The following is an 18,722-nucleotide window of genomic DNA, read 5'->3' on the forward strand; positions in this document are numbered from 1 at the left end:
GCCTTAGTACCTGCATGTTTTTTAAATCTGGAATGATACAAATAGCAAAGGTCGTCGGACGCATTGTAAGGAATTTCTAGATTAATCACTGCTCAGTTGTATAACTTGACAGAGTCATGTTCTGTTAATGGGAAAATATAAGCTAAATATAAGGCATGTGATGAGGTTAGTAAATGTTTAACTTACCAACAAAAAATTCTAAAATATGTATATAAATGCCAGACCTTGACTTGAACCCAGTGACCCTAAACTTAAAGGACCACCTGCTTTCTTCTAAATATGAGACATTGGTAAAAACACACACAAAGGCTGTATAAGAAAAAGTGTAAAAATTCTGTTGTTAGCCCAAGTGACTTTGACCTCATGACTCCCAAAAATGCACCATTTGAGGTATGTTCCTTCCAAATATTTTATCTTAAAATCCTTCAGTGCATAATAAAGTTACAGTCTAGACACGAATGTGTACTTTCAAACTTTCCTTGTGAGAATGAGAATATTCAAACTATATGTGTGACCTTGACCTTGAAGAATTTTTTAATTCATTTAGAGCATTTTGACTCAGGGAATGCTTTGTTACACATATATGCTAGGTTATTTAAAACCTTCAAACTATAAGTAGGGACATGGGTTTTAGACGCGACACATCATCATGACATGGTAGAAACTTGTGCCAAGTTATTACAAAATCCTTCCATGCATGACGCTCAGATTGATGGTGGGACCCTTAGATTGATTGACAGACAGTGTGATTTTAATATGCCAACCATCGGGTGCATAAAAATGAAATCACCTTAAATAAACACAGCAAAGTTAAAAAGAATGAGCATAGGGCATGGATTCTCCAACATTTAACTTGTTTTGTCAGACCACAATCAGACAACATGATAGCAGAACAGTGGTATAGACAATGTCAAATACTTGTTTTGTCAGACCACAATCAGACAACATGATAGCAGAACAGTGGTATAGACAATGTCAAATACTTGTTTTGTCAGACCACAAACAGACAACATGATAGCAGAACAGTGGTATAGACAAGGTCAAATACTTGTTTTGTCAGACCACAATCAGACAACATGATAGCAGAACAGTGGTATAGACAATGTCAAATACTTGTTTTGTCAGACCACAAACAGACAACATGACAGCAGAACAGTGGTATAGACAAGGTCAAATACTTGTTTTGTCAGACCACAATCAGACAACATGATAGCAGAACAGTGGTATAGACAAGGTCAAATACTTGTTTTGTCAGACCACAATCAGACAACATGACAGCAGAACAGTGGTATAGACAATGTCAAATACTTGTTTTTGTCAGACCACAATCAGACAACATGATAGCAGAACAGTGGTATAGACAAGGTCAAATACTTGTTTTGTCAGACCACAATCAGACAACATGATAGCAGAACAGTGGTATAGACAATGTCAAATACTTGTTTTGTCAGACCACAATCAGACAACATGATAGCAGAACAGTGGTATAGACAATGTCAAAATACTTGTTTTGTCAGACCACAAACAGACAACATGATAGCAGAACAGTGGTATAGACAATGTCAAAATACTTGTTTTGTCAGACCACAATCAGACAACATGATAGCAGAACAGTGGTATAGACAATGTCAAATACTTGTTTTGTCAGACCACAATCAGACAACATGATAGCAGAACAGCAGTATAGACAATGTCAAATACTGAAAATTTCATCAAGGGGCATAACTCTGTTAAAAAATCAATGGACCAAGACCAAATTCAAACTTGATAGCAGAATATTGGGTTAAACAAGATCAAATACTTGTTTTGTCGGACCACAATCAGACAACATGATAGCAGAACAGTGGTATAGGCAATGTCAAATACATGTTTTGTCAGACTACAAACAGACAACATGATAGCAGAACAGTGGTATAGACAATGTCAAATACTTGTTTTGTCAGACCACAATCAGACAACATGACAGCAGAACAGTGGTATAGACAATGTCAAATACTTGTTTTGTCAGCCTACAATCAGACAACATGATAGCAGAACAGTGGTATAGACAATGTCAAATACTTGTTTTTTTCAGACCACAAACAGACAACATGAAAGCAGAACAGTGGTAAAAGCAAAGTCATATACTTGTTTTGTCAGACCACAATCAGACAACATGATAGCAGAACAGTGGGAAAGACAATGTCAAATACTTGTTTTGTCAGACTACAAACAGACAACATGATAGCATAACAGTGGTATAGACAATGTCAAATACTTGTTTTGTCAGACTACAAACAGACAGCATGATAGCAGAACAGTGGTATAGACAATGTCAAATACTTGTTTTGTCAGACCACAATCAGACAACATGATAGCAGAACAGTGGGAAAGACAATGTCAAATACTTGTTTTGTCAGACCACAATCAGGCAACATGATAGCAGAACAGTGGGAAAGACAATGTCAAATACTTGTTTTGTCAGACTACAATCAGACAACATGATAACAGAACAGTGGTATAGACAATGTCAAATACTTGTTTTGTCAGACCACAATCAGACAACATGATAGCAGAACAGTGGTATAGACAATGTCAAATACTTGTTTTGTCAGACCACAATCAGGCAACATGATAGCAGAACAGTGGGAAAGACAATGTCAAATACTTGTTTTGTCAGACTACAATCAGACAACATGATAACAGAACAGTGGTATAGACAATGTCAAATACTGAAAATTTCATCAAGGGGCATAACTCTGTTAAAAAATCAATGGACCAAGACCAAATTCGAACTTGACCTGTTTTTTCTCATGATATATCCATATGTCAAATTTGAGATGAACGGGTGCAACCGTTACTAAGATAATGACTGGAAACTGATGATCACTGTACGGTGGCATAGAGGTGACATTTGCAGTTTTATTTTATCTCGTGGCCACGACTTATTATCTTGAGGCCTAAAGATATTATCTCGTGGCCACGACTTATTATCTTGTGGCCACGACTTATTATCTCGTGGCCACGACTTATTATCTTGTGACCTCAAGATATTATCTCGTGGCCACGAGTTATTATCTTGTGGCCACAACTTACTATCTCGTGGCCTCAAGATATTATCTCGTGGCCACGACTTATTATCTCGTGGCCACGAGTTATTATCTTGTGGCCTCAAGATATTATCTTGTGGCCTCAATATATTATCTCGTGGCCACGACTTATTATATTGAGGCCACGACTTATTATCTCGTGGCCACGAATTATTATCTTGTGGCCACGACTTATTTCAGCCAATGAAAATGGTCGTTTCATCTTGAACAAAAGTTAATATCAATAAGACCTTATATCACACTGGCCACAGCTTTCACAAGAGCGGTGGGTCAAACGCTGCGGCGGTGAAGAAAGGGAACGTTTTATAATTATTATTCTTCTTTTTTTGTATGGTCAGGTGTTTCTTTCATTCTTTTTTAAAGATATACTTTGCTTAAATTTAATATTAGAAAATATTGATAATTGTTATATAGTCCCTTTGTACATGTAAACATAAAATAGGGGACCATCCTATCAGACACATTTCTGTTTTTCCATGAAAACGTGTGCATGGTTCCTACTTAACTAAATAACCTGTGGCAAGGATACTCCTGTATGCCACTTTGACAATAGAATTTTGACTTACAGTTAAGTTCAACTAAATAGACTTGTCAAAGATATATCATTAGTTTGTCTGAATAGACCATCAACCAATTCCATTGTCTTTTTATGAAAGATGAACAATAATTTGTTGGCAATAGAACACCTGAGTAATGTATGTTTATTTAAGCATATTGGTATTAGGAACCATCTAGGAACCCATATTACCCTCAAAATATTAAGTGTTTTCATCATCTTTTTCATGATTAATGTTAATTTATTTTACAAAAAAATATATAATATTATGTCTTATAGCTTAATTATTTCATATAACAATAACAGTTCAGTGTTTTTTCATTCATTCCATAAATTAAAATACAGAAAAGAAATTTGTATTGGGCATTTTCAGCAACAGGCAACAATGTCACTTGCTATAAAAACAAGAGCTGTCACAGGAGACAGCAAAGCTTGACTAATAAAATACTGGATGCAGTAAGGAAGACAAAACTATGAAAGAAAAATCAATTATGTATAATTATGTATTAAGTTATAATAAAAAAATAACATTTGTTAACATAAATTCCAACTTCAAGGGGGAACAATTCTGGAAATAGTCATGCTATGGAGCTTGTCACACAACATGTGTTTAATGATAAGAAATATATATTTGAAGTTTGAAGTAGATAACTTAAAAAGTAATAAAAAAAGTTATAATATGTCTTAAAGAAAATCCTAAGTTCAAAGAGAAATAAATCTAAAAAATATTGCTCCATGAGTTATGAACCTTGTAACATAAGATGTAATTGATGATAAGGAATAAGTATTTGAAGTTTGAGGTAGATACCTTTAAAACTAAAGAAGCTATAGTAAAAATTAACATTTTTCAAGTAAAAAATATCTAAGTTTATGGGGAGATAGTTCTTGCAATATTAATGCTAGAGTTATGAACCTTGTAACATAACACATGTTTAATGATAAGGAACATATATTTGAAGTATGAAGTTGATCCCTAAAGAAATATATAAGTATATAAGTAAATGAAAATCCTAAGTTCAAGGGTAGATAAGTCTGAAAATATTGGTGCTAGAGTCATGAACCTTGTCACATAAGATGTGGTTGATGATAAGGAACATATGTTTGAAGTATGAAGTTGATCCCTTAAGAAATAAAGAATTAACAGTAAAAAATAGTATTTTTTAAGGAAAATTCTAAGTTCAAGGGGAGATAAATCTAAAATATATTGGTGAACCTTGTCACATAAGATGTGGTTGATGATAAGGAACATATATTTGAAGTTGATACCTTAAGAAATGAAAAAGTAATAGTGAAAAATATTTTACTGTGCACACCAAAACTTTAATCTGAAATCCGGACGCGGACACCAACGCCGGGGCGAGTAGGACCGCTCTCCATATACTTCGTATAGTTGAGCTAAAAATCCAAGCCATTTTAAGAGCTACATTTGTATTTGAAAATTAGCTAGAAATACTATTCATGATTATTATTTATAAGATCAGAGAAATAGTTTAAGCAAGAAGAATAAGACTAAAATTAAAATCTTTTTTTTTCAACAATAGCAAGAACTTTTACTTCAAATGCATATTTATAACTTCTTTTTTTTTTTATGATCTTGCCGATAGCATTTTTGTGCTCCATATTCATTTCCAACTGTCTAATGTTTAATTCTTAAATCTTTGCTGCAAATTACACTAGATGCAATATGCTTAAACTGAAGCTAACCACAAAATACTAAATAAACTATCATTTATGAGCCTTATAACTTTATTAAAATGTATTTATTTTAGCAGTGCAATTCATTGCTGAATTTGATGTTGTATTTTTTACTATACTTAAACAGCATAGCATAATAATTATCTATGTCAAATGTATGCATTGTTTAGTCCTGTATGAACCAAGATTTATTAGATCCAGTCACTTCAATAGTGGGAACACAAAAATACAAACCTTTTATGTACATATTTAGTGCATTTTGATTTTAAAGTTTGATGTTTTAAAACAGTCTGTCTCAGGTGATAGTTGTTTAAAAAAAAATTGCCCCTTATCATCATGGGAGAGAATCCCATCATGGGTTTTTAATTCTTTCATGTGAAAAAGCTATCAACCTAGCTTATGAAACTTCAGTGGTTCTACTCAGGTGCCTGCTTATGCCTGAAATAATGCAGGAAGGCGTCTGAGGTCTTCCTCCACCAGTAAAGCTGGAAAGTCACCATAAGCCAATGCCCGTGTTGGTGTAACTTAAAAACCAAACAAACAAGAATTTGTATTTGTTTACTAAGTATCAAACATATGATAACCCTGGAGAAAAGATTAGTAAGTTTCAAATTCCTTCCATTGGTTCAAAAGATAAAATCACAAAATTGCTTAAAGACAACCAGGTGCTTAACAATAATACCCCAAAAGAATTTTAGGCATATAAAAAGTCTGATCTAATAGCACAACAATTTTTTCTTAAGTTTTTGTAGTATATATAGTAATGAATGAAAAGAATCAAACCTGATTTATTTTGTGCTGGACAATTGAAAGCAGCTTTAACAGACCCTAAAACAGCAATCACACACAGGGGTAGACTCACATGCAAAATCAACATGTTTGTTAGCTAGGTCTCAAAATCTGAAAAAAATGAAGAAAAATCAAGTTCAATTATTTTAATAAAGCTATAAAATTATGAATATATACTGCCATTGGTTTAAAGTTATGGTATGACCATCTTAATGTACACTATAAGGAAATGGAAAACTAACAGTATCTGTATGCCTTCAAATAAAGAATGAGGCAAAGGAATAGATAAAACAAGAGGGCCATGATGGCCCTGGGGTCGCTCACCTGTACATAGGCCCCCAGGGCGGGGCCAGTTTAAACCAAAGGGCTTTTATTTGAACAAACTTGGAAGACACCCATTAGAAGATGTTTCATGATGTTAAGTTTTTACTATACACAAATAATAAAAAACAATGACTTTTGCCCCCCCCCCCTCCCCCTGGCAGGGCCAATTTTAACCCAAGGGCTTTTATTTGAACAAACTTGGTAGACACCCATTAGAACATGTTTCATGCTAAATATCTTAGCTCTAGCTCTTTGGGTTCTTTAAAAGAAGATTTTTAAGTTTTTAATTACTATATGCAATATAGGGAAAATCAATGACCCCTAGGACGGGGCCAATTTTGACCCAAGGGCTTTTATTTGAACAAACTTGGTAAACATCCATTAGAACATGTTTCATGCTAAATATCTTAGCTCTAGCTCTTTGGGTTCTTTAATAGAAGATTTTTAACTTTTTACTCTATGTATATAGGGAAAATCAATGACCCCTGGGGCGGGGCCAATTTTGACCCCAGGGCTTTTATTTGAACAAATTTGGTAGACACCCATTAGAAGATGTGTCATGCTAAATATCTTAGCTCTAGCTCTTTGGGTTCTTTAAAAGAAGATTTTTAAGTTTTTACTACATTTATATAGGGAAAATCAATGACCCCTGGGGCTGGGCCAATTTTGACCCCAGGGCTTTTATTTGAACAATCTTGGTAGACACTGATTAGAAGATGTTTCATGCTTAATATCTTAGCTCTAGCTCTTTGGGTTCTTTAAGAGAAATTTTTTTAAGTTTTTACTATATGCATATAGGGAAAATCAATGACCCTGGGGCGGGGCCAATTTTGACCCCAGGGCTTTTATTTGAACAATCTTGATAGACACTTATTAGAAGATGTTTCATGCTTAATATCTTAGGTCTAGCTCTTTGGGTTCTTTAAAAGAAGATTTTTTAAAGTTTTTACTATATGCATATAGGGAAAATCAATGACCCCCTGGGGCGGGGCCAATTTTGACCCCAGGGCTTTTATTTGAACAAACTTGGTAGACATCCATTAGAATATGTTTCATGCTAAATATCTTAGCTCTAGCTCTTTGGGTTCTTTAAAAGAAGATTTTTTAAAGTTTTTACTATATGCATATAAGGAAAATCAATGACCCCCTGGGGCGGGGCCAATTTTGACCCCAGGGCTTTTATTTGAACAATCTTGGTAGACACTTATTAGAAGATGTTTCATGCTTAATATCTTAGCTCTAGCTCTTTGGGTTCTTTAAAAGAAGATTTTTTTAAGTTTTTACTATATGCATATAGGGAAAATCAATGACCCCCTGGGGCGGGGCCAATTTTTACCCCAGGGCTTTTATTTGAACAATCTTGGTAGACACTCACTTGACGATGTTTCATGCCAAATATCTAAGCTCTAGCTCTTTGGGTTTTCTAGAAGAAGATGTTTAAAGTTTTTTCTTTTGGTTGCCATGGTAACCAGAGTTCTGCATGGAATGGAATTCTTTGAACAACTTTGTTAAGGCTTCACACAAGGAACATCCCTGTGAAGTTTCATTATGATCTGCCTTATGGTTTCAGAGGAGATGTCATTTGAAAAGTGTGAACGGACAACGGACGACGTACGACGTACGACGACGACAGACGACGGACGAAGAGTGATCCTAATAGCTCACCCTGAGCATATGCTCAGGTGAGCTAATAACAACTTAAAACATTGCCAAGAAGACAAAATGTAGAACATAAATGTTTGTGTTATTTCAAACTTAAAATCAACAAGTAGGTAACTGGTAATGTTTGTACAAAGTATCTGAAAGTAAAACTCAAATCACAGTATAGTGTTTAAGACTGGAGAGTTCATACCTTTAAAAGTAAAAGTGTAGTCCCTTTTAAAATTATTGAGAACCAGTAATGTAGGAGTGCAATTAATATAAATATTGTGGTTGTTTACAAGTAAACATCTTAGACTCTTGTTCAAAGTATTTGTAAGTTTATCATTATCAATTTAGATGCTACTGAAATAATATTTAGATTAAAGAAGACTATTACTTTTCTCTATGTAGATCTATCTAATACTTTTCCGGATACAGGGATATTCCCCCTACAGAAACCTGTGCGACGGAAATCGACGGACTATAACGAAATCAACGATTACCACTCATACATTTATTTTGTAATGTTCAACCTAAACTTTAAACGTCAGCAGGACAGAAAGGGCCAAGTTTAACCCTTTACCAAGAAAATCTTTTCTTAATGTGTAAAATATGAGTACATGTATATAGACCTTTCTAATGATAAAAATATGAAACTGAATTACTGATTAACAAAAATTACTTTGTAATTATTCATACAAAATTACTATGATTTGCACTTTATCAGCTGCCATACCTCGAAGTTACCTGTATGTCTTATCAGCAATTTCTTACTATTACTAGATTTTATAACAATAACATACAACGTGTAGTCACATGATTCTTGTGAACCTGTTAATAATTAAATACAATAATAAAATCGAATAGGTCTCATAAGATATAAACAACCAGATAATTTGATAGTATCATTTCAAATATAATGCATGATTTATTTGTCGTAAAATAGCACCACGTGACACTTAAAAAATGTAAAAGTATCACTAAGTTTAATGACTTTTCCATAGGGATACGTTCTTAATTCATTTTATAAAAAATGCACTGTTGCTTTTTAAGATGTCAATATTTGTATATTTCATTTCATTGAGCAACGTTATTATATGTTTGAATTTTAAAGATTACTGAAACATAAATGTGTTCTTTAATTGTTCAATAGTTGCTTCTCCTACCATAGGTATAATATTAAACTGTTACAAATATAGTCGACTAATTAGCTTTTGTCAGAGATGTGAGCATTAGAGAGATGCATATAGGAGGTATGATATCTGGATATTTTATTATCTCTAGTGACCTTGACTTTGCAAATATTAACCTATATTACTACACACTTTTAGTCATGATAATTATCATTTGTGTTACAATCTATCAATAAATGATGACTAAATGGTCCCTGTCCTCTCTATGTGACCTTAACTTTTGTAGCAGGGACCTGGATTATGTGCGCAATACTTAGCTTGACCTTGGCCACAGGCACTTGAATTTTGCATGCAACACTTGGCCTTACCATGGTGAACATTTGTGCCAAGTTATATTGAAATCTCTCTATGCATGAAAAAGTTTTGCTTTGAACTAGCGTTTTTCAATGACCTCTCAGTGTGACCTAGACCTCTGACCTAGAAACCTGGTTCATGCGCATGACACTGCTTCTCATAATGTTGAAGATTTGTATGATGTTTCATTAGAATCCCTCCATAGGTGTATGAGATGTGCTCTGGACAAAATCTCTATATTTTATCATCTTTAGTGACCTTGACCTTGCATATATTAACCCAAATTACATGTTTCACACCAGTAGAATGACCATTTGTGTTTAAATCCCTCAATAAATGTTGACGTAATGGTCTGAATACACATTTTCATATTTTTATCTAAACTTCGACCCCTATGTGTGACCTTGACCTTGGTTGCAGATACCTAAATTATGCTCGCGACACTCAGTCTTGCAATGGTTAACATTTGTGCTAAGTTATATTGAAATCACTTTATGTAGTTTAGCTCTGGACAAGCTTTTTTCAATGACCTCTTAGTGTGACCTTTGACCTAGAGACCTGGTTCACGTGCACAACACAGCTTCTCAAAGTGGTGAACATTTCTATGAAGTTTAATTAAATATCCTCAATGCATGTAGGAGATATGATCTGGACAAGAATTGGACCCCCCCCCCCTCACCCGCCAGGGCAGAACACAGTTTCGGAAATTCTCTAAGTCACTTGCCTGATTTTAATGCATGTTATCACTGATATAGATTTTAAGTGTACAATTTTCTCTCCATGTAATACAAGTTAAAATGGTTTCCTGTGGGGGAATTTTTTTTTTTAATTTAAAGATACTTCATTTAACTCTTTTCAAAAAAGAAAATACATTTGTATCAAGAATATAGTTGACAAAAATCGATCAATAGAAAAAGGTCTTGGGAGACCGTCGACTGTCGGAGAAGGGAGAGGGCAATTAGTAGGTCGACTGTGTATCATTCACAAATGGCGTGTAACTATCTGTGTGGTTTTGGTATTTTTTGGATTTAAATGAAATCTTCTTTAAGAAAATGATTAACCCATTACTTCATTAAGCATTTTGTGAAAAATGGCTGTTTTCCCATTACAAGTTCAAATTTCTATAAAACTATAAAAAATGCTTCAATACTTATCAAACTTGGCACAAATATTGACTGGACCATTGCCTTTGTAACAACATTCTCAGGCTTAAATTTCTTGTTACCATGGCAACGAGGGGACATCTCAAAATTGCCAAAAGTCACTATTTTGCGTTGATTTTTTCCATCAAAATTGATTTCAAAGTGCTGCAAATTCTCAATGGATTGAGATAGAGTCAAATGCTTTTCAACGTTGGTTACACGTTACCTTATGATTGATCTGGGGTCATTTTTAGCCGCCCCCCCCTTCAAACCCCCCAAACAGAAGGGGGCACAACCCCCTTCTGGCAACCCTCTGATGTATCTTTTGGTTGGGGGGCTGCGCCGAAAAAATAGTCACTTTTTTTAACAACATTTCTCAAATGAAAACATGTGTTTTGGGCCCAAACAGGACATTTTTTCACTATTTCAGGCCTTAAAGAGGGGGGGGGGGGGGGTTGAAAGTGCGTTGTTTCGCGTATATATGAGGTAAAGGGTTAACTGTATTGTATTGTATGAATAATTCCATGCAAAAAACAATAAAGAAACAAAATAAAGTAAACAGACGCAGAATATATATCTATTATTTGGCAGATGCGAATGTTTTAATATCATACATTTTCATTATATAAACAATTTGTTTTTTATAAAATTTGAGATAGATATTAAAGGAACATTGATAATTTTCAAACACATCTATTTTATCCACCTCAAACAGTAAAATAATGATAGAACGAGGGTGCCATAGTCACAAAATACGCCCGTTTACGAAAGCTTTAGATGGAGATGGGGGCATTATGGATAAGTGTTATCTAGCAAGCAAGTTTTTATTCTTGGCACTGTGTTGTTAAATGAACCTTAAAACAAATCAGTAGGGAAGATATGCACAGGATGTGTGACCTTGACCTTGGTCGCAGGGACCTGAAATTTATGCACGGCACTCAGCCTCACAATGATGAACATTTGTGCCAAATTATATTGAAATCCCTCTATGCATGTAGAAGTTTTGCTCCAGACAAGCGTTTTTCTATGAGCTCTAACTGTGACCTTCACCTTTGACCTAGAGACTTGGTTCATGTGCAGGGCACTACGTCTCATGGTGGTGAACAATTCTATAAAGTAACATTAAAATTCCTCCATGCATGTAGAAAAAATATGCTACGGACAACATCTGGATATTTAATCATCTCCAGTGACCTTGACCTTGCAAATATTAACCTAAATTAAATGTGTCACACCTGTAGTCATGATAGTTACCATTTGTGCTACAATCCATCAATAAATGATGACTAAATGGTCCCTATACACATCTTCAAATTTTTATCTGAACTTTGACCTCTATGTGTAACATTGACTTTGGTCGCAGGGATCTGAATTTTGCGTGCGACACTCAGCCTCACAATGGTGAACATTTGTGCCAAGTTATATTGAAATCCCCCTATGAATGTAGAAGTTTTGCTCCGGACAAGCGTTTTTCAATGAGCTCTAAGTGTGACCTTGACCTTTGACCTGGAGACCTGGATCATGCATGGAGCAATACATATCATGGTGGTGAACATTTCCATAAAGTATTATAAAAATTCTTCCATACATGTAGGAGATATGCTCCAGACAAAATCTGGATATTTCACCATCTTTAGTGACCTTGACCTTGCATATATTGACCTAAAGTACATGTGTCACAGCCGTAGTCATGATAATGACCATTTGTGTTACAATCCCTCAATAAATGATGATTAAATCGGCCCTATACACATCTTCATATTTTTATCTAAACTTTGACCTCTATGTGTGACCTTGACCTTGGCCGCAAGGACCTGAATCTTGCGCGCGACACTCCACCTCACAATGGTGAACATTTGTGCCAAGTAATATTGAAATCCCTCTATACATGTGGAAGTTTTGCTCCGGACAAGCAATTTTAAATGAGCTCCAAGTGTGACTTTGACCTAGAGACCTGGTTCATGTGCGCGACACTGCTCCTCATAGTGGTGAACATTTCTATGAAGTTTCATGAAAATCCCTCCATACATGTAGGAGAGCTGAACTGATATTTACTTGAAAATTAAAATATAATTAAATTTCTATGAGAAAGTATTTACATTTGATAAGGTAATTACTGTATGATCTTTATGAACAAATACCAAGTCTACAGAACACCATAGTTATCACAGTTAAGAATCTTGACCAATGAATGAAACATGTGTAAATAAATGTTACATTCTTTAGAACATACTCAAGTCCAAGAAAGAGGATTATTTTATGCCCTTTGATTAAATTCTATTTTTAGAATTGAAAGTGAAAGTAGATCAAGGGGAGTAATTGTGTAAGTCATTTATGAACAAAGTAATAACTTTGTTGTCGCCCTTTGATTAAATTCTATTTACAAAATCTGGATATTTCATCATCTTTAGTGACCTTGACCTTGTATATATTGACCTAAATTATATGTATCACAGCCATAGTCTTGATAATGACCATTTGTGTTACAATCCCTCAATAAATGATGACTAAATGGTCCATATACACATCTTCATATTTTTATCTGAACTTTGACCCTATGTGTGGCCTTAACCTAGGTAGCAGGGACCTAAATTTTGCATATGACACTCCACCTCACAATGGTGAACATATGTGCCAAGTTGTATTGAAATCCCTCTATACATGTGGAAGTTTTGCTCCGGACAAGCATTTTTCAATGAGCTCTAAGTGTGACCTTGACCTTTGACCTAGAGACCTGGTTCATGTGCGCGACACTGGTCCTCATAGTGGTGAACATTTCTATGAAGTTTCATTAAAATCCCTCCATACATGTAGGAGATATGCTCCGGACAAAATTGGAAGTTTTGCTCCGGACAAGCATTTTTCAATGAGCTCTAAGTGTGACCTTGACCTTTGACCTAGAGACCTGGTTCATGTGCACGACACTGGTCCTCATAGTGGTGAACATTTCTATGAAGTTTCATTAAAATGAATTCCTCCATACATGTAGGAGATATCCCCTCCGGACAAAATTGGACGCGCGTTCTCCGCCCGCCCGCCAGGGGCGTTCCCATAATACATCCCCCTTTTTCAAACGGGCGTATAAAAAAGGGAAATATCACTTATAGTAATATGTACCTATAATTAGGTTTAATTCCGAGAAGTTAAATCCGTAACGTACCCGGAAAGCGGCATTAAGCTAGACTTTTCGAAAAAGTCAAATATTTAACCAATCATGTTATGGGTTTAAACAGATTACATCTCCTCCCATGTACCAAAAACAGGTGCGTCTCCTCGATGCGGTCAAAAATAATGGCGGTCCCCACACGCCTGCGGCTTGCAGTCCACAGGGAATAAAACCGCCATGATAAATTCAGATTTCTATCAATCACACAGCACCTGTCATTACTGACGCCAGTTTATTCCCTGAGTTTAGGGAATACATTGCATCCCTCTAAATACCCTGTCTTTAAGAGATATCAAACGAGAAGACAGCCTCATCCAAGTACAACACATAAAATAACTGGAAAGAATGTCACTGTGCACTGCAAATATACTTTTCAGAATGATGACGTCACATTTATTTATTTTGGCACCCCTTGTTCAATTAGGTACTAGGTTAAAAGTAAGTTAAAATGTCTTTTTTAAATCGTTCCCTTTGCATATATACAAGAAGAATTGTTTAGTAAGTAAATGAATATTATTTCACTCGTGAACACCAAATACTTTGGTGCTCACAGTCCGTGAAATTTTATTCCAATCTAACTAAAACAATATCCCAATATCTTTGGTCTCCCTTGAACTACTCAGATATATGTTAAGTTTTAAAGTGTAACAAACAATTAAGGCAACTTAAACTCTCATTATCAAATTTATAAAACAAACTACTAACACTTCTAAAGTAAATTTACCAGTATTAAAAATGTGGACGCTTAATAAGAACGGTCAAAAATGTCCGATTTGCATTGGTGTGCAATAAGTGTGCAGGAGACCAACATGCAGTAACTCAATGTTAATTGTGATAGCGGCAAGCTACCGAACAATGTGCAATAACTGTCAGCTTAGGTCATTTCATATAAATCATTATATTAAATGTAAAATAAGGCATTTCTCCAAAATTATTAAATTGCACATATAATTATATACTGATTTAATGATTTATTAACCCAATTATACAATCAACCGTGTAATTCTTGAAAAAAAAAATTGAAACAATTTTTACATGTTAAAAATCTGTAACTTTTATTGTAAAAAATAATATTCATAAAAATGTCTGTTCACATTCACATAGTTATACCGGGTATTTGTTTTATTTTAAGCATGAAAATTCCAGCCTGTAAAAGTAACCAAGGAAAAACACGAAATTGGGGAGAGAAACTATCTTTCCAGGAATTAAAACACGTAATTTTTAAAAGAGCTGGAAATACTGAAAAGTATGGCGGAATTTTCTATTTTTACGGGCTTGTGACGTAAAATTTGAACTTTAGAATTGCAGGTGTTGAAACGAATAAAAATCTAAGTTCCATTCACCCCGTAAATATAATACTGCTGTAAAAGTGACTAGGTTTTATTTGGAATCTGACTTAAAATTGAACCTATTTATTCTATGTACAGAAAATATTCAATTGCTGATAAATATTTGTTGCTACTCTGTGCAAAATAACAGCAATGCTCAATAAGTTTGACCTGCTCTTTGTTAAATGAATTTGTCTATTTATATTTTGTATAGAACGATTGACCCAGTACTACACTTCGCATGTTCTGCTAACAAAATTAAAAGTGAATAGAGCCAAAGGCAGTTAATTAAACTCCAAAATTATGCAAAAAGTTATATATGGTTCTAAAACACTGCACTCAAAAAGATCTATCCATTTATTAATACCTCCAATAGTTTTAAAGTTGTATGATTAAGACAAAAAATAAGCAAGAAAAAAGTACAAAAAGGGAAAATAACCCCCAAATCATACAATAAAGAGTTATGGTTCTTAGGCATTGCACTTCTCATAAATGAGATCTACTTATATGTGGGAGATTAGAATTATTGTCTCTAACATTTTTGTGTTATGCATTTCAGACAAAACTTACAAAAGGCAATAACTCCATTACTTTGCAGGAGAGTTACAGTATGTATTCTTAAGAAAAAAACATGAATCAATATAATACAATAATGAAGCAATGTGCTTATACATTATACCCCACTGTGAAACTAAGTCATAGTATGCCCTTGAGGCTTTAAATCTATTGTGCAAATAATGCCTGGTAATTTCTTATAACCAGGATAAATAAATACTGGTGAAGGGCCGAAACGTCTGGGGACGAAACGTCTGGGGTAATTAGAGACCGAAAAGCCATGGAAAATCCTAAATGTCCTGTTAAGTAGAGTAGTAAATATACTCACAAATATTGTCTGATATAACAATCCCAATTGTTATGGTAAACTTAAAACAAATTTCGATAAGACTTTCTGTTATTAGATCGTTTGTGTTATGTCCACTGGAACTAGTTGTATGACACGAGGCGAAAAATTATATACTTCCGTATAAGTTGTACTTTGGACCTACCTAAAAGACACGGCCCTGCTTGATTTAATAATTTCCACAAATGTCCACCGAAACTAGATCCCTCATATATGAATGAGGTGAGACTTCGACGAAAATATACTTCCGCGTACTGTACTGGGGATCTACCTAAAAGACGCGCTTGATTTAGTTCCATAATTTGTACACTTACTGTAGACTGTACTGTAAACGTTCTTCTTTAATGCATTGCTGTGATGCATTCGATACGAAAGTGACTTAAAGTATAAAATCTCAAATAGATCAAAACTTACTGGTCGGGCAACATCAATCGGACACTTTTTATATACAGATGATTTCAAAATGATCGGAAAATTTGACATAGATCTCCTAACTTATATGAGGCCCGTCAAGGAGGGTATCAAAATTACCTAAATTGCCCACACTATGTACGGACAGATATGAAATGACGCTGATTTAATTCAGATAAAAGCTTGGATGTGTTATTTTTTTTTTATTTAACATGGTGTACAATATTTCAGCAATAAATGCTGAATTTTTTGATAGCTTATTGTTTACTGTAAATGATTAAAACTATAAGAGCTAGGTCTCGATGGTAAAGCAGTGTCCAAATTTTCAACGTATAGACATTAAAGGGACTCCACTGAGGTTTTTTGACATGGCGGGACTGGAAATAATTTTTTGAGATTATTACTCCATTTGATGAACATCTATACTGAAATAACTTATGTGCAAAATTTTAGATCATTAGCCCGCTTCGTTTTTTCCAGAATAATTATTATAATAGTGAAAATTGACCCAAAATTGGAAGCGTTTTCAAAAAACGCTTTCACTCAAATCGGACTGAGAATAGCACACACATACAATTTTCAATGTATTTCTTGTATATTTCTTAGTAATATTTTATTTATATTTCTGTTTTAAGTGCTCATGTTGATCTGTATGAAAAATTAAAATTTTATATTTTTAACCTTACAAATCTCAGTGGAGTTCCTTTAAGATATTACTGTTCAAGAGCTATCACTATATGTGATTAATACCTTGTACATAAAGAATTGAAATGATTGTTTGATACATTGTAAAAGAATTGAAATAGAGTTGTGGTTGTGGACAATTTTAGATAGTTGTAGTTCTTGTATATTGCATTTCCTTTCACCGTGGTTGACCATTGATGAAGTTTTATTGAATTACTTTGTAATAAGTCCAGAAAGAGTTATGGTTCTTTAGCACTGCACTTCCTCTCATTGCACTTTAAAACCATTGTATGAAGTTGCATTGAATTCCAACCATTAATTTTCCAAGTTATGCAATGGACAATAAAAAGTACAAAGGGCAATAACTCTAAAATGAGTCAAGAAAGAGCTATGGTTCGTGTGCATTGTGCTTCCTCTCAATATACTTGACCATTTTACGAACTTGTATTGAATTCCAACCAGTACATTTCATGTTATGCTCTACGACAAGGAAAAGTATGTAAAGTGTATGTATATGTATTCTAGTCTTAATGAGGGTCCATTCACCCTTTCAGGCACTGAGAGTACGGACCCCGGACATGTCACCATTCATGTCCTTAAATGTTACTATCAATCAAAAGGTGACCTGTTTAATTCACTGAATAGGTATGCAAGTCGATTTTTGTGATGATACAATTTTGATGCACGGGCGGCCAATGAAACCATTATATGCATCATGGAGAAAAATAAATGATGAGAAGATTATGCAACTCGGACTGATACCTGACACATATTTTCCGTATGCACGACCGACATGCACGAGCATTCTTTCAAGGTTTTAACAGGCGAATTTGTAATGAAATTCTAGCCAAACATTGGTTTCTTTTTCAATTTTGTGTAATAATAATAATGAGAATATCCCAAAACTGGGGAAATATTATGCTCCTATGGAAAAGTAACAAAGGACAATAACTCTGTTATTACTGTAACGTGCACGGGCTATATAATTTTTCTCATGGCTACTTTGCCAGTTGATTGGTTACAAATGATTATAAAATGATTTATTCAAACTTTGAAAACAATAATTGTTTATAACAGTAACGTGCCTTTATAGCTGATGTGCTTTACTTGAACTTTATATAGAATTGGGGTGACACTTTTTAGGCTATTTATTATATAGAAAAACCACTTGGATATCGAGTTTTCAATACTTTAGTAATAACAAGATAGAGTTATGGTTCTTGTGTAATGCACCTCCGCTTATTGTGCTATGAAATTGTTTGGAAATCCAACAAGCACTTTTCAATTTACGCTCCGGGCAAGGAAAAGTATCAAAGAGCAACAACTCTGAAATAAGTCAAAATGAAGTTATAGTTCTTATGCACTGCACTTCCTCTCAATGTGCTTGACAATTGTATGAAGTTGTAATGAATTCCAACTAGTGGTTTTCAAGTTATTCTCTTGACAAGAACTTGTGAATAAAAATCATGCAAATAAATGGAGATTAAGTATAGGTTAAAGTTTATAAGA

General features: G+C 34.4%; 1 protein-coding gene across 1 annotated transcript in view; it reads right to left on the reverse strand.

Annotated features, from left to right (window-relative positions):
- LOC132744309 (uncharacterized) overlaps positions 1-16,426 on the reverse strand; it is a gene marked incomplete at its 3' end in the record, with an annotated part of 37,479 nt that extends 21,053 nt beyond the window's left edge. The window contains exons 1-2 of the mRNA XM_060732986.1: positions 16,264-16,426; positions 6,124-6,240 (exon numbers count right to left, since the gene is read on the reverse strand). Of these exons, the coding sequence (XP_060588969.1) occupies positions 6,124-6,217 (94 nt within the window). The remainder of the gene's footprint in view (positions 1-6,123; positions 6,241-16,263) is intronic.
- Positions 16,427-18,722: the final 2,296 nt, after the last annotated feature.

Source organism: Ruditapes philippinarum, unplaced genomic scaffold (assembly GCF_026571515.1).
Source record: "Ruditapes philippinarum isolate M1 unplaced genomic scaffold, ASM2657151v2 ctg1632_1_1_1_1, whole genome shotgun sequence".
NCBI lineage: Eukaryota > Metazoa > Mollusca > Bivalvia > Venerida > Veneridae > Ruditapes > Ruditapes philippinarum.